Here is a 16,583-nt window from a genome sequence, read left to right as displayed (position 1 = left end):
AAATTATGGAGAAAACCTAAAGCTTAAAAAATGATTATCTTTACATCAGGGAGGAAGAGAAAAAAGTGGTAGGTAGGCAGTGGTTAAACTTCTTTAGATGTACTTTATATCGTATACTTCACTCTAACGATTTAAATTGGGGATAAAACATATTTGAATACTGTAAGTTTTAGTACTGAATTTGAAAAATTTACACTGAAAGTCACTTTCAAGTCTGGAAATTCTGCTTCAACTTTTGTAACATAGCATTAACTTATTTTCTACAGCTAGTAATATATTTTGGCACGTGTGAAAGCACCATATGTGTGGACTGTATTTTTCACCATGATAGGGGCTCCATGATACAGCAGAGAAGGAGATAGTGTAGTGGAGAGTTCCTCAATTGGAAATCAGGTTAGTAGTCCAAAAAAGAGAAGAAAATAAAAAAGGAGTTCTTTAGAAATAAAAACCCCAATGGTTAATAATTGTGTTAGGAAATAAAAATATGATTGGGTTTATTCCTTTAATGGCTGTAATCTCATTTATGTAATCAAATGCAAATATCACAGTATACCTCTTAGTTCGGTTTCTCCTTGGACTATCAATCTGATTTTGACATAACATTGACTTGGTTTTATTCCTGGCACTTATCACCACCAGACATTATATCATAAACTAATTCGTTGTCTCTCTTTCAACTCTTCTTCCCTTCCTTCCTCTAGAACCTAAGCTCCATTAAAATAAGGACTTTGGTTTGCTCTTTTAAACTAGTACTTGATTCCAGTGCCTGGCACATAAATGTTGCCCCAAAAATATTTGATAAATAAATGAATGTGTGAATGTCATTTATTTGTCATAGCCAAAAATCTACCCAAGACTTGATATGACCCAAGGTCATAGTGTGTTTAGCCATGTGTGTAAACCCAAATGTTTAGGATGGACAGTGTCTCCTTTAGGCTTTTAATGGCATTGGTCCATAGGTTGTACATGATATCAATGGCAGAATGTAGTGACTAAAGATGAGCCTCAGAAGGCACTCACTCCACCTTCTCTCAGAGCCTGGTTTACTCACCTGGGTAGAGAGATTCATGATGGTACCTACCCCATAGGGTTATTCCAGGTAAAGCATGGAACACAGTGCCTGGCACACAATGAGCTCCCAGAAAATGTCTTATTTGTACTCATGTCTTGGGAGAAGAGAGTAAGGACAGAAGAGTGAAGGAGTCATGACACTTCCCTAACATCTAACTTCCTCAACTCCATGTTCTAGTATTTTCCATACAGGTGACCATTGTTGAGTTGTTGGAATAATTTGAGCTTCAGTTTCTGAATTAGTGATATGGAAATAAAATAATTCCTACTCAACATACAGCACCTGGATTGTTCTGAAAATCAAATCAGACCACTTAAGTGGAAGTGCTGTTACCATACGACTGTGCTGTGTCCTTTGTCATCTACCACTCAATCCATTTAGTCAAATAAGTCAACTGCCTAATCAATTCATCAAACAATACATATTTATGATCATTTTCCATGTGAAAGGTACTAAACTGTTCACCATGTAGAACAATGTGATTATTCACAGCACTGTCCGAGGAAACTACAGACAAAAGAGTCACTCATTTCTTCTGACTTTTAACATTCGTCTGCTGGCACCCATATGGAAAGGTAGAGGAGATTTTTTTCCATAAAGAACACATCCCTGGGTTCAAATTCCTTTATCATTTTCTATTGTTCCCCCAAAATTCTTCTTCTTGTCTTTTCTTGGTCCTAGTCATCAAAAATATGGGAGTCCAAATCAACTTACATAAGTCAGTAGCATTTCTATACTCTAATAATGAGCTAACAGAAAGAGAACTCAAGAACACAGTCTCATTCACAATCACAACAAAAAAGAATAAAATATCTTGGAATAAATTTAACGAAGGTAATGAAAGACCTATACAATGAAAACTGCAAGACTTTCCTGAAAGAAATTGAAAGACATAAAGAGATGGAAAGAGATTCCTTCCTCATGGATTGGAAGAATAAACATAGTTAAAATGTCCATAATACCTAAAGCAATCTACAGATTTAATGCAATCCCAAACAGAATCCCAATGACATTCTTCACAGAAATAGAACAAAGAATCCAAAAATTCATAAGGGGCAACAAAAGACCCCGAATTGCTAAAGCAATCCTGAGAAAAAAGAGCAAAGCTGGAGGCATGACAATCCCTGACTTCAAAATATACAAAAAGCTATTCTAATCAAAACAGCGTGGTAGAAAAACAGGTACACAGATCAATGGAACAGAACTGAAAGCCCAGAAATAAAACCACACATCTATGGACAGCTAATCTTTGACAAAGCAGCTGAGAACGTACAATGGAGAAAAGAAAGTCTTTTCAACAAACGGTGTTGGGAAAACTGGACAGTCACATGTAAAAGAATGAAAACAAAACATTCTTTTACTCCATTCACAAAAATAAACTCAAGATGGATCAAAGACTTAAAGTCAAGACCTGAAACCATAAGACTTCTAGAAGAAAATTTAGGCAGTACATTCTTTGACATCAGTCTTAAAAGGATCTTTTCAGATACCATGTCTTCTCAGACAAGGGAAACAATAGGAAGAATAAACAAATGGGACTTCATCAGACTAAAGAGTTTTTTCAAGGCAAGGGAAAACAGGATTGACACACAAACATAACCTACCAACTGGGAAAAATTATTTGCAGATCATATATCCAATAAGGGTTAATTTCCTTAATATATAAAGAACTCACACAACTCAACAACAAAAAATCAAACAACCCGATCAAAATATGGGCAGGGGATATGAACAGACATTTCTCCAAAAAAGATATACACTTGGCAAATAGGCATATGAAAAGATGCTCATCATCACTAATAATCAGGGAAATGCAAATCAAAACTACACTAAGATATCACCTTACACACATTAGAATGGCTAAAATAACCAAGACAAAAAATGACAAACGTTGGAGAGGTTGTGGCGAAAAAGGAACCCTCATACACTACTTGTGGGAATGCAAACTGGTGCAGCCACTATGGAAAACAGTATGAAGATTTCTCAAAAAATTAAAAATAGAAATACCATATGACCCAGCCATCCCACTACTGGGTATCTATCCAAAGAACTTGAAATCAGCAATTCAAAGAGACTTATGCACTATTATGTTCACTGCAGCATTATTCACAGTAGCCAAGACATGGAAGCAACCTAAGTGCCCATTGACTGACTACTGGATAAAGAAGATATGGTACATATATACAATGGAATACTATTCAGCCATAAAAATGGATAAATCACCCCATTCACAGCAACGTGGATGGATCTTGAGGGTATTATGTTAACTGAAATAAGCCAGATAGAGAAAGACAAACTCTATGTGATTCCACTCATATGTGGAAGATAAACACGTGGACAAAGAGAACAGATTAGTGGTTACCAGGGTAATGGGGGGTGGGAGGTGGGCACAAAGGGTGAATTGGTATACCTATAATATGACTGACAAATAATAATGTATAACTGAAATTTCACAAGGTTGTAAACTATCATAACCTCAATAAAAAAGAAATATGAGACTCCAAAACCAATTATTGTTCTGATAAATAATAAAAATAGACTAAAGTCACTTATATTGCCCCAGGAGAAAGCATTAGGTACCCTCTTCTAAGCACAATGTCATTCTCTTATCCAATCTTTGGGCCCAAGAATGAGAACTTAAGTCTTGAAAATACTACTATGCCTAGACCTAAGATAACCTTTCTCTTCATGTTTCCTGCTTCTCTTGAAAAAGAAGGCATTTTCTGTTTGGGTTCAAAGCCCACCTTCCTTACATCCATCACTAAGCTGTTCTCCCTGGCACCCCACCCTCACCCCTGTTAATATACCTTTCTTTTCTTTCTGAACATGTACTTTCTCTCCCACCAAAACAAAATTTTCATTATATCACAATTTTTCTGAACAATAATACCATCTTATTTGGTTTAGCTTATAGATTCCCCTTCTTTTCGTACAGGTCTCTATATTCCTTCCATGAGGCTTCACTGAACTCAAATATACATTCGTACATTGAAAAGTATCCCCTTTATACTTTGATCACCCCTGAAAATATTTAAATATACATAGAACTGACATTTTCTAAGGTAGTAAATTGCAATATGACAGCAAATGAAATTTTTTTTTTTTAAAAAAAAACTAAGCACTCTAGAGCATGAATACCTAAATGAAAATAGTTTTTCAAAATGGTCATTTTGTAAGATTATGTATTTCTACAAATACTTGCTATTTCAAGAACTAATCTTGCAATTACCTTCAAAAAATGTATAAGCTAAATTTTTTCAAAAATCTATCTCCATACTCAGAGGCTGATTGCTTTTTTTTTTTTTTTTTTTTTTGCTGAGGAAGATTAGCTCTGAGTTAACAACTATGCCAATCTTCCTCCACTTTTTATATGTGTGTCACCACCACAGCATGGCTGATGAGTGGAGTAGTTCCATGCCCTGGATCCAAACCTGTGAACCCCGGACTGTGGAAGTGGAACACACCAAACTTAACCACTATGCCATGGGGCCAGCCCCAGAAGGCTGACTATCTTTCAAGCCCAAAGTCAAATCATGTAAGCACAATACATAAACTTGGCTCTAAATCACTTTTTTTATTCCAGAAAATCAATTTTACCTTCAAAGAACAAAGACTTAAACACTTGCAGCTATATTAAGGATACATCAATAATTATAAGGGAGCACAGTTCCAAATGAGATTTTCTAGAAATACCATCGGCTATCATTGATGATTCTGTAGCCTCTTATTAGGAAATCTTTGAACAGACATATTCCTATTTATATTTATATTCGGGTATGTTTTCTCAAAACTTTGTAGAATACCTGACACATTGTATCCTTCTGAGAGTCTTCTCACAGTATTCAGACACACATTTACATTTAAGAAGACATTTTAACATATTTGCAAAGAAGTGTAAATCCCGGGTTTTGCTCTTGGGGGTCTTAAGCTTCATTAAGAAAATAAAATAGACAGGCATTATGGAGACACTAGGATTTTAAAACTTTTTTCTGATACCCAGAAAAATGTTTTTTAATTCAAAATAGTACTATGTCTGGTCCCTTTAACAATTCAAATTTTGATAGTAATATATTACCAAGAATGAGCTTGGAAGTGTCAACTCGCTTGAATCAAAAGTCTTACTGTATGTCTGGACCTTTTCAAGAGAAATGAGGAGCAGAAAAGTTTAATTTTAAGCCAAAAAAAAAGCCAAGATATGCCCTCAGCTTTTCCCCCGGGAAATTTGTTTATAGTAAAGAAAATTCTGGGATATTTTCCCTACAGGATTTGGAAAGTATAAGGAGATTGGAGAAGAGGTTAGGGTGATTAATATCATTATACATCAAATATTGTGCAATCTATTCAATGAAAAGAGGAAAAAATATATTTAAATGGGAAGAATCCAGAGTTAAAAACAACTTTAAAAATACACGTATTGCAAATCAAAAGCACAATGAGCTATCACCTCACAACCATCAGGATGGCTGTAATTAAAAAGACAAGAAATAAGTGTTGGAGAGGATATGGAGAAAGGGGACACTCATACACAGCTCTGTGAATGTAAACTGGTGCAGCCACTATGGAGATTCCTTAAAAAATAAGAATAGGGCTGGCCCGGTGGTGCAGCGGTTATGTTCACACATTCCACTTCAGTCGCCCAGGGTTTGCCAGTTGGGATCCCAGGTGTGGACATAGCACTGCTTGGCAAGCCATACTATGGTAGGCATCCCACATATAAAGTAGAGGAAGTTGGGCACGGATGTTAGCTCAGGGCCAGTCTTCCTTAGCAAAAAGAGGAGAATTGGCAGCAGATGTTAGCTCAGGGCTAATCTTCCTCAAAAAAAAAAAAAAAAAAAAGAGAAGAAGAAGAGTAGAACTACCATATGATCCAACTATTCTACTTCTGGGTATTGATCCAGAGAACATGAAATCACAAATGTGAAAAGATATTTGCACCCCTATGTTAGCTATAGCATTATTCACAATAGCCAAGACTTGGAAACAACCTAAGTACCCATCAATGGATGAATGGATAAAGGAGATGTGGTACACAATGGAATACTACTCAGCCATAAAAAAGATGAAATCTTACCATTTGCAACAACATGGATGGACCAACAGAATGTGGTCTACACAGAAATTGAAATATAATGATGTACACCGAAAATTTATATAATGTTATAGACCAATGTTACGTCAATATAAATAAATAAGTAAAATATGTTTATTGCTTTCATTGCTTCTATAGAAAAGGGGTCACAGAAAAGAGAAAAAAATAAAATTATATCAGTACATCTCTGAACCTGCAAATGGATGCAGATGAAGTTTAATCGAAAGTAATGAGTAGAAGTTATAGCCAGAAAGAATATAAGTGTAGGTTAATGCTAGGATTATCATAGAACTTTTTTTTGGTTTTATATTAAAAGCAATAAGAAAAAAACAAAAATTAAAGAAAAATCTATGATAGTTTAATCCCATCCAAAGCTCTGTGATTAGGAGTTTAAATCTCTTTAAATATTATTTTAAAAAAACACATTTTCTTAACGTTAATTTAAAAATATTGGTTTTTAGAGAATTTTAAATTAGTATTTTACTAAAGATACTTATGAGAAAAATGACTTATCTAACGTTTTTGGACAAGTGCGTTCAGTCTGAAATACTCTGCTCCGTGTCTAGTTGCATCTAACCATTGGGTCTTTGCTTTTTTCCTGGCAATCAGTTGCTACAGAAATGTTTACTGAAGGTCTTATATATTCTATCACTGTGCTATTGTGCTACATTATTAAATAGGATCAAAACAGTGCCCTATAGTCAGTCAACAAATATGTATTAAATACTTCTTGTGTGCTAAGGAGAAAATGAGCAAAATACAGGGACAAGAAAGAGTATGGTGTGTACAAGAATTATAAGCTGTTCAGTATTCTTGGGAGCAAAGCATAAACCACGAATATCCAAAGATGAAGCTAGAAGGGTTTGTCCTAAACAACTATATGTGACAGGGGACTCAGCTTTATTCTATAAATTATGGGAAGCCAACAAACGTGATCAGTAGGGCACAGTCAGATTTCCGTTTTCAACATCTCATTTTGGCAACAGTGTATATGGTGAATGTGTACACAGAAAGAGACATCAGTTCAGAGCTTACTGTGTAACTCTCAATGAGTGACAAAAGCCTGAACTGGAAGAGTAATAGCAAGAATGAGAGGAAATTTTAAAGATAGAATCAGCAATCGTGGTGATTGAATGTGGAGACAAAAAAGGGATTGGGAGCAGTCTATGATTTTATTTAACAAATATTTATATCATGTTTATATGTGCCAAGGATTCTTGTAAACGCTTTATTATCAACAAGTCATATAATACCCACAAAAGCCCTCTGAAGGAGGTACTAATGGGAACCCAATTTTATGGATTAAAGAAACACGCTATCAGGGACCAGCTCCGGGGTGTAGTGGTTAATTCCAGTGTGCTCCACTTTGGCGTCCTGGGTTCACAGGTTCGGATCCTGGATGCAGACCTACACCACTCATCAGCCATGCTGTGGCAGGGATGCACACATAAAGTGGAGGAAGAATGGGGCAGATGTTAGCTCAGGGCTAATCTTCCTCAAAAAAAAAAAAAACACGCTGTCAGCTGGTTAAGTCAGTGTTTCGTGGTCACACTGCTTGTTTGTTGTGAAAATAAGATTTTACTGGTAAACGGGACACCAGAGTTTATGCAGAGTGGTTAGCTGCAGGATGCCGCCCACTTGGAAGTGCCGAGGATGGATGTCAGCTTTCTGGGTTGGGAGACTCAGGGGATGGTGATACCATTAAGAGAAGTACGTTTGGATAAGAAGGTGAGAATACTTTGGACATATGGCATTTCTAGCACCTAAGTGGAAATGTCTACCAAACCCATGGGTATTAGAATCTGAAGATTTAGATAAAGGTCAGAGCTAGAGATGTGGGTTAGGCCCATCAACATATAGGTTAAAATCAAGGGTTATTTGAGATCACTTTGGAAAAGAATGTTGAGAAGGTTCAAAGAATGCTGAAAAATATCAACATTTTAAGGAGCAAGCAAAGGAAGAAGGAACCATTAAGATAAACAAAAAAGAATGATCAGAGTGGAAAGATAATCAAGAAATAAAGTTGTGGAGAGATAATAAAGAGTGTCAGGAAGAGAGATTCTATAAGATAAGACTAAAAATGCCATGAGGCTACCATTATGAAAGTTCCTAGTGTCCTTAGAAATAAAGGCCAGGGGCTGGCCCGGTGGCACAGTGGTTAAGTTCATACACTCCCCTTCTCAGTGGCCCGGGGTTTGCCGGTTCGGATCCCGGGTGTGGACATAGCACTGCTTGCACGCCATGCTGCGGTAGGTGTCCCACATATAAAGTAGAGGAAGATGGGCACAGATGTTAGCTCAGGGCCAGTCTTCCTCAGCAAAAAGAGGAGGACTGGCAGTAGTTAGCTCAGGGCTAATCTTCCTCAAAAAAAAAAAAAGAAAGAAAGAAAGAAAGGCCAGATTTTAAGTGTGGAGGAGCCAACGGGGCTGTGAGAAAATAGAGGGAAGACTGAGGGCAGTGCTTGAGTTAGAGATAAAAACAAGAATAACGTGCCTTTTTTTAAATGAAAATGGAATAGCCTGATTGTATTAACACCAAAGTAAGAGCGTCTGTTGTACAAAGGCAGATGTGTAATGGTTTGAAAGCAGAATTAATGTGCTAGAAGAATGCTGCACCATCACTTTCTCTGTGATCTGTGGTGCCTGGAAGTTCAGGTAGGGGAAAAATGAAAAAGTTAATCGGGGAAAAGAATCACAGAGTAGTACGTGGATTCTTATACGGATTAATAAGGATTTGTGTGTGTGTGTGTGAGTCATTGAAGGCTATGGTGCAAAGGAGTATTTGCTCAGGGAGAAATTTTAGGAAGATTTATTTATACAGCACTGAGATATATATGTATATGTCTAAAGGATTGATAGGAAATGAAAGCAGAAAACAGGAACTATTTATAATAGTCTAGATCAGTGGTTCTGAAAGTGTGGTCCATTGATCCTGGGGTTCTCTAAAACTCCTTAAAGAATCCATGAGGTCAAAACCATTTTCCTAATAATTCTAGAAAGTTATATGGCTTTTTCACTGTATTGAAATTTGCATCAATGATGCAAAAAGAAGTGATGGGGAAAGCTGCCAGCACCTTAGCAGGAATCAAGGCAGTGACACCAAACTGCTTGTACTCACTGTATTCTTCACAAAAAAGAAAAAATTTTCACTTTTAAAATGTCATTGATGGATCAGTAACAATTATTAATTTAATTAAATCTTGACCCTTGAGTGTATGTCTTTTTGACATTCTGGACGATGAAACAGGAAGTAGAGACCAAGCATTTCTCTCTCACTTCAGAGTAGACGGCTCTCTCTCGAGGAAAAGCACTTGTGTGATTGTTCCAGTTGTGAACCAAAATTTCCACGGGATACTATTTTTACATAAAGTATGACTGAAAGGTAAATTGCATGTATTCAGAAGCGTATATTTGTAGAGATTTTGCTGAAAATGAAGGAAGTGAGACTGTCACTTCAAAGAAAACTGAAAGTATTTATTACCCATGATAAAAATCCAAGCAAAATTGGAAATTGGAAAATTTTTCCTCCATTGTCAATTAGATAGCATTCCAATATTTGAAGAAATTTCCTATATTATCAGTGGTGATATTAAGGTATATGATTTTTAATATTATATAATGGAATGTTTCAGCATTTGGAAAATTAACATAATCCAGTAAACCAATATTTTTCAGATGATCAAGGCATGACAAAATGATGCATGAGTAGCAGATTATTTCAAAGTGGAAGATAGACCAATTGATTTTAATGTAACAGAGCACAAAAAATTCACTGATATGATTTCAATTTCCATATTCCAACTAACATTTAAGAAAGAAGCACTTAAGTTTGGGTTTATTATCAAAGAAAAATAACCACAATTATCTGTAAAGGCCACTAAAATGCACTTCCTTTTTCCAACCACAAGTGTAAGGCCACATTTTCTTCAAATACTTCAACCAAAAAACATCGCAACTTACCAAATGCTAAAGAGGATATTAGAATCCAAATGTCTTCTTCTAAACCAGACATTAAAACTAATTGCATAATGTAAAACAAAGCCACTCTTCTCATTAAATATTTTCTTATTTTACAAGATATAGGATTTTTTCTTAAAAAAATTGTTCCCATATAACAGGTTTATTCTTATTTTAAATGAATTGATAAAGGTTTTTAAATTTTTGTTTTAATTTCTAAGCGATAAATTGTGATAAAGACAACACACATAAATAAAAGTTCTTTGAATCCTCAATAATTTTTAAATGTGTAAAAAAGTCCTGAGACCAAGAAATCCGACAACTGTGCCTCTAAATATAAAGTGATAAGAGAGAGTACTGGAGAAATGGTGGTCCTCTATAACTGAAAAGTGAAGAGCAAGATTCAAATAGAGATGAGGTTCCAGATTTTAAGAAAGACATTTAGATCCATGGCCCACTTAAACTAGCTGCTTAAATGAATTATTTGAAGCAGTTGGACTCATCGACACAATCTGCAGGCCCTTAAAAGAATCAGGTCCTGTAAGGTCAATTCTGTGCTATTAAACATAGTGTAATATTTCTGATCATTCTTCTTGCTAATCTCCAGGCCACATACAAAGATATAAAAAGCCAAAAGGCAAAGGATAAATTCTTTCATATACAAGTTATCCTGCAAAACTTCTTTGAAGTTGATTCTCATATTTTTATTTTACAGAACAGGAAACCAAGTATCAGGAAGCATGAGCAATTTTAGCTAAGTCACAAGGAAGTAAATAGCAGAGTCTAGATTTCAAGCTGCTTTTTAAATTTAAAGTCCAGGACTTTGGCCCACTCTATCCCAGATGTCTCTCTTAGGTTTATCAGGTTGAGGTAGTTGTGAAGTATTTTCTTCTTTTTTGTTTTATTTTTACCACATAAATGAGAGTACCTATTCCATTTCACTGGATGTTTACACAACACTGCAGTGATCTAAGATAACGTTGTATCGTAATGCATTTACGTTCTCATTAGTGATACCGATTTAGATGTTAGGTAACATAGAAAATATCTGTAAACAAACACATAAAATATTCTTCCAGTGAAATCTTGGATGTTCCCTTTTTTCATGTGCTTCAAACCACTGTAATAGCTTGACCCATAGTGTTTATGTCTGTATTCCTCATTAACAGCTGTTTATCATGTGTTCTATTAACAGCTACTCTCAAAAAAATCAGGACAAAGCTATCAAAATAAGTATGAGATGATGGCAATTATACAAATAACTAAAGCCAACATATTTTGAAATACAAGGAAGAGGAGTGACTTTTAGCACTTGCCTGGGATTCATCCTCACTATTACTAAACACATGGCTTTGGAGAAAATATTTTAATGAAAAAATGTTATATAATATGGCTTTTATATCAATGTTAAATGTTGACTGAAAGATAAGTTTTTCTTTCTGCAAATAGAAAATCTAGTCTAAGCAAAAATTATCAACAAAATGGCAGATATTCCTATTAATCAGATAACATATGAAGCCTCAAGGAAACTACAGGTTATATGGTTAGAATCCATGTTATATAAAATAATTAGGCTTGCAATAAATTGACTCGTTTATTTACAGCCCATCTCCTTTCACAGTAGACTTGAGACAACTCTGGTCAGAAGTATAATATAACAAAATAGGAGGAATTTGAGGTCCTTTTATACTATATATGAAGAGGTATTAATTTATTATTTTTATAACAGCTCTTCTCTGGGATTCCCAAGACTGAAGATATTTGAAAGAGATTAAATTTTTTTCTTCTTTTTTCCAAGTTGTGTATTGAATAGATGGGAGATACTGAGATGTAGATGTTAGTACAATTTAAGGAAAGACTTGCAATGATGTCCAGAAAATCCTACACTTAAAATAGACATAATAATTATCCTTAATGAAACTGGAGAAAGAGTAGTAGAAAAGGAAAACATCAAATTACGGTTAAAAATATATAGCTGAGTGTCCAGCCCGGTGTTGCAGTGGTTAAGTTTGCACATTCCTCTTCAGTGGCCCAGGGTCCACAGGTTCACATCCCAGCACAGACCTAGCACCACTTGTCAAGCCATGCTGTGGTGCAACCAACATAAAATAGAGGACGATTGGCATCTATGTTAGCTCAGTGACCATCTTCCTCAAGCAAAAAGAGGAAGACTGGCAATAGATATTAGCTCAGGGCCAATCTTCCTCACAAAAAACAAAAAAGAGAGAGAGAAAAGAAAAAAATACATATAGTTGAAATACAAAGTTCAAATTCCTTCTCCACAGAATGATTACACTTTTTGTAAAATAGAATGAAAAACAAATAATATTTCCAGAAAAGGACAATGGGAATTGAGTTGCTCTTTGACAGTAACTCTAGAAGGAAAGTCACATGGCCAGTCAATATGTTTACACATTTAAATCCTGGCTGGTGAACAGAACACACTGAGTTACAACGGACAAAATGGTACCATAAAAGTATTCATAAAAGTATTCATAAATGTATTTTGTTTTCACACTGTGCCATTTAAAAATCGCCCAGATTATTTCAGATGATGTTATTGTCTTAGTCAGTTTGAGCTGCTGTAACAACATGCTGTAAACTGAGTGGCTGATAAGCAACAGAAATTTATTTCTCACAGTTCTAAAGGCTAGAAGTCTGAGATCAGGGCGCCAGTATGGTCAGCTTCAGGTAAGGGCCCTCTTCTGGGTTGCAGACCGCCAGACTGCTGTCTTCTCATTGGACCGTCACATGGCGGAAAGAGAGTTAGAGAGTTCTCTGGGGTCTCTTTTATAACGGCAATAATCTCATTCATGAAGGCTCCACCCTCATGACCTAATTACTTCCCAAAGACCTCATCTCCTAATACCATCACATTCGGTGCTAGGACTTCAACATATGAATTTGGGGAGAACACATTCAGTCTGTAGCATTTATGAAACACGATAATTATTTTTCAATTGAATTAAAATATATATGTACATATACATATATATTTAATACACAGATCTGGGGGAGGGAGTCCACTATGTATTAAGTACTATATAGCGAATGGGCCTGCTCTCAGGAAGCATAAAGCTGGGAGGGTAAGTAAAATATATAAAGTAGGAAGTATGCATACGACAGATGACAGAATCACCATTCCGAAAGATCTTGTTTGATTTGAATCATGAACTGGATCTAACAAGATGTAATTTAAAAATAAAAAATTTATGGTGTGCTCAGATCCCTCTAGAAGAATTATAAATTTATAGGAGAGGAAAAACATGACTCATCAGGTATAAGTAAGTTTCTGTGTTCTAAGTAATTGTTTCTGTCTTTTTTAAATTCAGCAGCTGGTCCAAAGTAGACCTTTAATAAATATTTCTTTAACTGATTTGTATCATGTTTAGGGAATTTTGTCAATACTCAACCTAAAGAGAGTCAAGACAGCAGTGTGACTTCGAAAAAAAAAAAGAGGGAATGGGACCCTTTGATACCTGTATTCACAGAAAGAGGAAGTTTATAATCTTGTTTAGTTTTTATTGGTCAGACCAAACTTAGGGCACTGTTTTTAGCTCTAGAGCTGTACCTTAAGAGCAGATACAAACTATAATGTGAATAGAAAAGAGGCAAGGCTACTGAAAAAACTCAAAACCACATCTTATCAGAAACAGTCGAAGGAAGACAACATTTAACTTGTAGAAGAGACTACTCAGTTGTTTTCAAATATAGAAAGTGTAATAATGACAGTTATCATTTATTAAACAACTACTATTGCATTGTGCATCTCATTTAATCCTGTTACCAGACATGTGAGGTATTATTAACATGTTTTTGACATGATCAGAAAACTGTCACTGAGTGAGGTTAAAGTAACATATCCAAATTCATAGCTAAAAAGTTACAAATCTAAGATTCACAAAATGATTTGACTCCAACGTCAGGTCTTATTACGTTGTGTCTATTTGTTTTTCATATGAAGTAAGCTTGTACCGGTTCTGTCTGTCCTCAAGAGACTAAACAATGGCAGGGAATTTCAGTTCAATGTGAGTGAGTTGATATATTAGTTTATAGGAGAATATGTGGCAAGGTATTTTTATTAGTCTCCAGATCTCTATAACCTTTTATTGTTGAAATTAAATGCTTTAATGTAAGAGGATTAAAATAATACTGAAATTGGCAAAATAACCTATGATTAGTAGAGTTTATCTATGAGTTACCTGTTTTCAAGAAAATGATAAAAATAATATTGGAATTAAATGTTCCCTTCAAGCTCCCTAACCCACCCTTCTCCCTGCTCCCCAAGAGTGTGACTTTCTATGACCAACTGGGGATATTTAATGCTAATGTTTATTGTTAAAAGATAAATACATGCTCAAACATATACATATACAGAAATGAAAATTACTTCAGAATTAGTGTTAATTTTACAACAAAAATCCCTTAACCCTGGTTGATTTACAAATTTATTTCTAAAATAGAAGCATTTGTGGACTTAAAAGTGAGGTATCAAATTTTTAAATGTATTAATTCCTCAACCTTGTGTGGACCACTTCAGTTCCAGATGTCTATGTAGTTCCCTCTGGGACCTCTACACTAGAAAACAGACAGAAATAATGCAAAGTTGTTTGGTTTTGACAACCTGATACTGAGAAGTGCATGTCCCTGTAGGCACTCTGGAGATAAGACAGATAATTAGTAATTCCAAATGGATCTATGAGATTTAAGATGTGGAGGATCATCATTATCTTTCACTGGTTTTTCTGGATGCCATAATCCTCTGATTTCTGTAACCAATTTTTGTGCTTCTTTCCCACTGGGATGGAAATCAAACACAACTAGAGTGTCTACTCTAGGAGAAATTGAGGGATATGGAGTAAAGGCAATAGGCTCCCCCTACAAAAGTTTGTTTCTCATTTCTTTTTCAGGGAAAGGCTCTCTCTTGTTCAGGCAGGTTTCAAGGGTTGGAAATTCATATTTAATGATATGAAAACATGGTTACCTTATTGTGAATGTGCAGGACTAAGGCAAGAAGGACTAAATAAGAAGATTTTGTGTCCCCTGTCCCAAATGATTGCAGTAGGTAGTACTGATGGAAGAACATTGGGGTGTTAGAGTTGCCCTGGCTGTGTCAGGCCAATGTCTTTCCTGTCATACTGTACAGAGAAAATGGCACTGGAAAAATGGAGTGATGTCAAACTCCCTTTTCATGCTTTACTGTTACCAAAAACTCTGTCTCACTCCCCACCCATTCCCTCCAACTCCTTTCCCGATTCTGTCCCTCCTTAGAGATGTTTGCACTGCCCGTGCTAAGTGGGGGGATCAGTCCGTTGGATCGCTTTGCGCAAAATCCACCCTTCTCTCTCCTCCCTCCCCTCCAGCCTCTGGATCCTGCACAGCCCTCCCTCCCCTCAGCGGTTTGGGGTTGGGGATGTTTCTCTCTGAACTACTAAGGTTGGAGGGGGCTGCAAGCAGTGGATAATGTCAGATGCTCAGCTATCCCCTTCTGCTCCTCTCTGGCTCCGCCAGGGATGGTCTCTGTAAGAAACAGCAGGAGCTGTGGCAGCAGCTAAAGGAAGCGGCTGAAGCGCGTGGAACCAGAACAGTCCGGGCGCTCGCGGTTACCTCACATCGTGGTCACAGCCGGCCGTCAGCACCATGGACAGCAGCACTGTCCCCGCAAACGCCAGCAATTGCAATGATCCCTTTACGCAGTCTTCAAGTTGCTCCCCAGCACCCAGCCCCGGTTCCTGGGTCAACTTCTCCCACGCAGATGGCAACCTCTCCGACCCATGCGGTCCGAACCGTACCGAACTGGGCGGGAGCGACAGCCTGTGCCCTCCGACCGGCAGTCCTTCTATGATCACAGCCATCACAATCATGGCCATCTACTCCATCGTATGCGTGGTGGGTCTCTTCGGAAACTTCCTGGTCATGTATGTGATTGTCAGGTAAGGAAGGTGCCAGGGGTCCGAACGGAGATTTCAGCAGCTAATAGGGGCAAAAAGGGACACCTGAGTCCCCAGACCGACTGTTTGGCGGGAGGATGAGAGAAGGGAGGTAAACAGTGGAGAACGTGGGAACGACAGTGGATAGAGTGGTTGCTGTTTGAGTGCAAAAATCTACTTTTCTATTTTTCAGGAACAGAGAAGTTGCTTTGGTAAAAGCTATAAAGCTCTGGCAAAAAAAATTCTCTACCTTAGAGCTCACTTATACTGAGTCAAGAGGGCTCTTGGGCACAGAGCCCCTCAGCCTTTGGCAGGAGCTGAGGAAATCGTAATTTATGAGTAATGGAAGAGGAATTCTAGTTCGTTTTCCCTAATTGGAGGGCCAGATCTCCTTCTCAGTTCTTTTCAGAGATGAACCTTGGCAACTTTCCTACTCCTGCTGGTTTGGGTATACTTTGCTCCACCACCGCCCCACCCATCCCCTTCCCTGTCACAGTAGCCTATACTCCCCCTCTTCCCTCCATCTTGAGGCCACA

General features: G+C 36.9%; 1 protein-coding gene across 1 annotated transcript in view; it reads left to right on the top strand.

The window, feature by feature from the left end:
• The first annotated feature begins 15,461 nt into the window (after positions 1-15,461).
• OPRM1 (opioid receptor mu 1) overlaps positions 15,462-16,583 on the top strand; it is a 57,207-nt gene continuing 56,085 nt past the window's right edge. The window contains exon 1 of the mRNA XM_008529101.2: positions 15,462-16,050. Coding sequence (XP_008527323.2) covers positions 15,758-16,050 — 293 coding nt within the window. The 5' untranslated portion in view covers positions 15,462-15,757. The remainder of the gene's footprint in view (positions 16,051-16,583) is intronic.

The sequence above is a fragment of the Equus przewalskii genome, chromosome 32 (assembly GCF_037783145.1).
Source record: "Equus przewalskii isolate Varuska chromosome 32, EquPr2, whole genome shotgun sequence".
Lineage (NCBI taxonomy): Eukaryota > Metazoa > Chordata > Mammalia > Perissodactyla > Equidae > Equus > Equus przewalskii.
This window is presented reverse-complemented; position numbering and strand designations above follow the sequence as displayed.